We start from the raw sequence: 6,000 nt of genomic DNA, 5'->3' as shown, positions 1-6,000 counted from the left end.
GGAAATAATAAAGATAAAGTAGAAAAATAATTTAAAAATTAATAAAATTAAAAAATACAAATATAAATTTCTATTAAAAAATAAACCAACAAAAACACTTTGCCCCTCGTCTTTGCCTCTCCGCTGCCTCTTCATTTGTCTTGGTGGCATTGGGAGCTGCTGTGTATCATGCAGTATACTCTTTTTTCCAAACAGCTTTGGAAAATGTTCAATGTGTTATGTGCTTCAAGAACTCTGGCCTCTGGCACACCATCAATACTGGATCCCCATGGAAACTCCCTGGATATTCCGCTGCTGCCCTTAGTCATGTGAACCATGCAGCCACAGTCCCTTCGTCCCTTCGTTCATTCCAGCAGGTCATAGATGGGGTAGATGTTGGGGTGTGCCAGCTTAAAGCCCTGGATGTGTAGCTAGCTGGGTGGCTGCTGACGTGGTCTGACTGGCTTGCTGGGACCACTCCCCTCAGGCAAGGGGTGGGGCCTGCTCCCTCACACACCAGCAGGTGAGGGGCGGGGCCGTCCCTCCCAAGTGTGGGGGGCCACTCTCCCATTAGAGGCAGGCCGGCCCTCTTGTGTCAGTGTCCTCAGATAAGGAGTCAACTCTCCTATGTGTGGGGTGGGGGTGGGGGTGGAGGTGGGGGAACAGCCCTCCCTGGGCCAGTGAGGGGAGGGGCCAGCTCAGCAAGGTACCTCAATTTACCGTTCAACACAGACCTCAGCTGGAGCAGTACCAGGACCAGGACCCAGACATGGCCAGCAGCAGCAGTCTGAGTCTGGATGTAACCATGGCCCCGGGTGGCAGCACAGGTCTCCCAGATAGATAGGGGCCCAGCAGCAGTATGGTCCCTGTACTCCAACGTGGTCTCAGGTGGCAGTAGAGTGCCCCTGATGGCAACAGGAACCACAGACCCTGGCGGCCTTAGGGCCACAGACACAGGCATGGCACCCATCAGCATCACGGACACCCTGGCCACAGATAGCAGTGCAGTCCTCTTAGCCCTGGCTGCAGCATGTTCCTTGGTCACCAGCATGGCCACAGGTGGAGGGCCATAGCCCAGATATCTGTGTAGCCTTTGGTGGTGACACACACAGGCCATGGATGTCAACACAGACGACCCCCCCCCCCCCCCACACACACACACATGGTCCTCAGCATCACTGGTCTGGATGCCACCATGGCCCCAGGTGACAGCGCAGGTCTATGTCACTTCTGCAGGCCACAGGAATATATCATAAGAACTCAGCTGGTTATGGAAAAGTCACTACCTGGAGCAATCAGGGATTTCCTCCAGAGGAAGCCAAATCCCAAGGAGTTTTTGGTGTTATTTGGCTTGTTATATATCAGCTGTATTCTGTTATGAAAATCATGTGTGCCTTCATAGTTTTCCCAATTGGCTTTTCCCCTAGAAGGGCTAACAGTGTGGACTGATCACTCTCTGGACATACACATTCCAGGTATTTGGAGAACAGCCTCAGGAAAGGCTTCCTCTGGAATCAGATATCTCCCTTAGCCACTTTCAAGGACTAACAGGAAGCACATCACCCAGGTGGGCTCCCAACTTCCGAAGATAACAGTGGTAACAGCCCACATTCGAGTCTCCTGAATTAAGGTAAATTCGAGAAGGGATACTGCCTAGGTGAGGTGGACACTACGTAATAGCTTTACACAATTTAGCTCGGACCCTCCCTTTTTATACTGGGACTTCCCGGGCAGAGGACAGAGAAGAGAAAAGAGAATGGAAGGACTAGATGGATAAGAACTTGAGAGGAACAAACTAAGATGGGGAGAACTAGATTGAAGGGCTAGAAAAGAGTACTAGAGGAACGAGATGGAAGATGAGGAAGAGCCAGATGGGGAAGAACAAGATGAGGAAGAGCCAGAGGAGAGAGGAGGTGGGAGAGGAGCTGATAGGGGAAAGAACTAGATGGATGAGAACCTAGAGGGGACAGAACTAGATGAAGAAGTGAAGATAGAACCTAGAGGGGACAGTAGTTAAATATAGAGAGAAATCAGGCAAGAAAGGAGCTAGACATGAGAGCAGAATGGAAGCTATGTAGAGAGCAAACTATCACAGAATAATAAAGTGTATGAACTAAGGAGTTTCGTGTACATAGATTCATTTCTTTTCATCAAAGATTAATTATCAGCTGGTCGTAGATTCTTCCTGGATCCTGGGAGGGGAGGGACTATCGAGGGGCTGGACCCCCAGAGCCCCTGATATGTCACCCCAGCTGCAGGGTAGCCTTCGGACACCAACATGGCCCCAGTCGGGGACTCAGACCTCAGACAACCACCCAATCCTTGACAGCAACAGGTGCCTTGAGTATTACCACAGACCCTGGCTGCGGTAAGGTCACAGACATGGCCTTAGGGCCGCAGCTCAAGCCTGGATGTCTCCATGGCACTGTAGTAGCCCAGGCCACTCAGATTGGGATGGCCCCTGTGGTGGCATGGTCCTCTGGCACCAACATATGCACATGTGGTGGCCCAAAACCCAATTATCCTCATGGTCTTTGATGGTAACAGGAGCTATGGACATGAACACAAACTGGAGCTGTGGCAGGGCCACAGACCCAGACATGGATGGCCCTTGGTAGTAGCCCCCAGATGGATGCCCATGCCCTAGATGGGAAGCAGGCCTCCCACAAAGCACGTTCCTCTACACATCTGCCTATCTGCACAGACACAAACCTGTTACCTCTCTCCCTCTCGTACCCCTCCATACATTTGCTCACCATAATGGCAACCGATTTGGCACTGGGTGGGTCCCTAGCTTCTTTCCACACACCCAGGGCATACACCTTTAATCCCAGGCAGGTGGATCTCTGAAGCCAGCCTAATCTACAAAGGGAGTTCTGGGACAGCCAGGCTGCAGACACCCTTTCTTGAAAGAAAAAAAGAAAAAAAAGATACCAGTCCCGTTCCCCCCCCCCCCCCCCCCGAGACAGGGTTTCTCTGTGTAGCTTTGCACCTGTCCTGGAACTCACTCTGTACCCAAGGCTGGCCTCAAACTCACAGAGATCCACCTGCCTCTGTCTCCAGAGTGCTGTGATTAAAGGCGTGCGCCACCACCGCCCAGCTGGACACTTCAATATTGCCTGGTACCAGTTCTTCTAAGTGATTTCTAGCACAATTCCAGTTAAAATTCTAAGATTCCTGGCTTGCTAGGAGGACTGAAGTGCTGGGTTTCAGGGACTGGGGAGATGGTTCTGTGATTAAAGCACTTGCCTCACAAATTGAGGACTGGGGTTCAGGTCTCCTGCAGGCAGACAGGAATCCCTGAAACAAGATGGCTAGCCATATCTGTGAGCTATATATTTGAGAGACCCCACCTCAGTGAATAAGGTGGATTAGGATTTTCAACATTAACTTCAAGCCTCCACATACCTGTGAACATGTACACATTCATGTCAACAGGAGTACTGGGTTTCAAAGTTTACATACGGTTACAGTAACTCAAGGAAGGGTAGTCTGATGAAAGAATGGATAAACACAATCAATCACAACTGTTGTTTCATAAAGTTGCCCAGAAAATTTAATGCAGAAAAGACACATCTTCCAATAAACCGTGTTTGATATTCATAGGGGGAAAAACTACCCCTGACTCATACTTTACATCATACTCAAAAGTTGAGGGATTTACATTATTAGTATATGGAAATGTTAAAATGTAACCTTATGGACGACCATTAAGTTTTGGTTAAAGAGTACTTTGTGTGTGTGTGTGTGTGTGTGTGTGTGTGTGTTAGAGAAAACTATCAAAGACAGTAGGCAAATGGATTGAGGCTGTAGCTCAGCTGGTAAGTGTGCTGGCCTAGCACACATGAAGCCTTGGGTTCTCTGCACCACAGCAACTGCTTTCTATCACCGGGCCATCTCTCCAGCTCACCAAAGGAACAAACCCTTGAAGTTAAGACTAGCAGCCTCTAGTGCCTATTCCTTCACTGTGCTGAGGAAGAGCAATACTTCAGACATGTGCTTACTATTTCACAAACAAACAATTTGAAACTGTAATACAGGATGAGAATAAAACAAAAGCCCATGATATAACTTGTCTCTATAAAATGAAGTAGTATGTTCTGAAGTCTGGTCAAAGGTAGAAAGTAGCTTACATGTAATTGTAAATTACAATGTTCCAGAAAGACCTAGCAAATATATATGTATGTGGAGGTTTGAAAGAAAATGGTCCCCAAAAGGTGTGGCATTATTAGGTGTGGCCTATTGGAGTAGGTGTGGTCTTATTAGAGGAAATGTGTCACTATGGAGATGGGCTTTGAGGTCTCATATATGTTCAAGATACCACCCACTGTTTCAGTCTATTTCCTGTGGCTTGGAAGAGGTAGGATATTCAGCTACTTCTCTAGCACCATGTCTGCCTGCATGCCATGTCCCATCATGATGATAATGGGCTAAACCTCTGAAAATGTAAGCTACCCCAATTAAATGTTTTCCTTTGTAAGAATTTTTGTGGTCATGGTCTTTAGAGCAATAGAAACCCTAAGACAATATATATAGACCCATGTAAATACATAATACATATATATAAAATTGCTTAATTGCTCCTATGTAGTAACTGAAAAAGTTAAGATTGTTAAGGGAGGCAGAATTTCCATGGACCAGAAACTGTAAGACTTATACTTTCTAGAATATAATGTACAACATACAATCAGAGTTGAGATCTACTTCTCTACCTTAAAATATTTGGAAAAAATCCATTTCCTTTTATCACTTTCTGTTTTAGGTAGAAGACAGCTTCACTGCCTCAACTTTACAGACAGGCAAACTTGAATCTTTAACAAGTTAAGACAGAATCACTATGTTCAGAAAAACCACCAAAAATGAGTCCATCTCTGTCTTTGGAGTGATCTAGCCATGTGATGTCTGCATATTACCTCAATCTCTTGTGCTAAGTAAGTGAGCTGTGGGGGATATTCTCAACACTCAAATCATTTCATTTTGTCACATCAGTTTAGAGAAGCTTACAGAAAAATGGAAAAGAAAAAGCTATACCACTATGTCTATTATCTTCTAAAGTGAAAATGAACAAGGTAGTTACAGATGTAATTCCTGAAAAATATTATGAACAGGAATTTGAATAGGAATGATTCAAAGGAAGTAAGTACCATATATGCATAGATAGAGATGTAGAGATATCCCCACCCAGGGAACCAAGTAGTTAGCAGCAGGGGACTCTGGTCTTTACCCTTAATGCAGTTTCAGAATCTTGGGCACTATGACTGTTGTAATTACTTAATAAGTAAGGAACACAATTAAAATAATATATATATAAAGGCAAGATAACAAAGCCCCCAGAAACAATATTACCACACAAAAGAGTGGAGTTTATTTGCTTTATTTAATAAGTTGAAGCCTTAAAGCATTTGTAATTTCTATGTATTACATTCACATACCCCAGTTGGCCTGAAGTAAATGTTTGCTACGAAGTGTGTTTCTATAGCTTCCTTTCCAAAGTTCAATTATCTTCTTTTTACATTAGGATTATATCTGCAAAGAAAAAAATTGGGTTAAAGGCTATTTCATTACGAGATCCCATTAAAGGGCTTCACTTTAGTAACCACTGGAGAGTATCAATGTTGTTCTTAAAGCTGGACAATGAACATTTTTCTTTCCATTTATCCCTTGGTGTTGCTTAAAAGAATATGTGGTAAAAGCATCATCATTAACAAAATCATATGGAGCATTAAAATTAAAACAACAGCATACACACAAAGCGTAGAAGGAACCAAAAGATCAAGACATCTTGTACTTGAAGTTGGGAAAAATGTTACTCTGTATTAGCCAATGTCTACCTGATACAGGACTTCATTAGTATTTGAGAGATTTACAATGTTTATTGGGTTTCTAGAAATGTTCAAAATATATTAAATAATAATTACTCCTAACAAGTCCTCTAAAATCTTCCATGAAGCAAACAAACGAACAAACCGGTTTTGAATATCATTCAACCTTTCATTTTTATCCACCTGTCAAATTAAAACT

At 44.3% G+C, this 6,000-nt stretch overlaps 1 protein-coding gene across 1 annotated transcript in view; it reads right to left on the bottom strand.

The window, feature by feature from the left end:
- Positions 1-5,337: 5,337 nt before the first annotated feature.
- The window catches only part of Nbn (nibrin), a 36,779-nt gene continuing 36,116 nt past the window's right edge, over positions 5,338-6,000 (bottom strand). Inside the window, exon 16 of the mRNA XM_036177678.1 lies at positions 5,338-5,505. Coding sequence (XP_036033571.1) covers positions 5,478-5,505 — 28 coding nt within the window. The 3' untranslated portion in view covers positions 5,338-5,477. The remainder of the gene's footprint in view (positions 5,506-6,000) is intronic.

Source organism: Onychomys torridus, chromosome 2 (genome assembly GCF_903995425.1).
Source record: "Onychomys torridus chromosome 2, mOncTor1.1, whole genome shotgun sequence".
NCBI classification, from domain to species: Eukaryota; Metazoa; Chordata; class Mammalia; order Rodentia; family Cricetidae; genus Onychomys; species Onychomys torridus.
The sequence above is the reverse complement of the archived record's forward strand: the minus strand, read 5'-3'. Positions and strand labels throughout refer to the sequence as shown.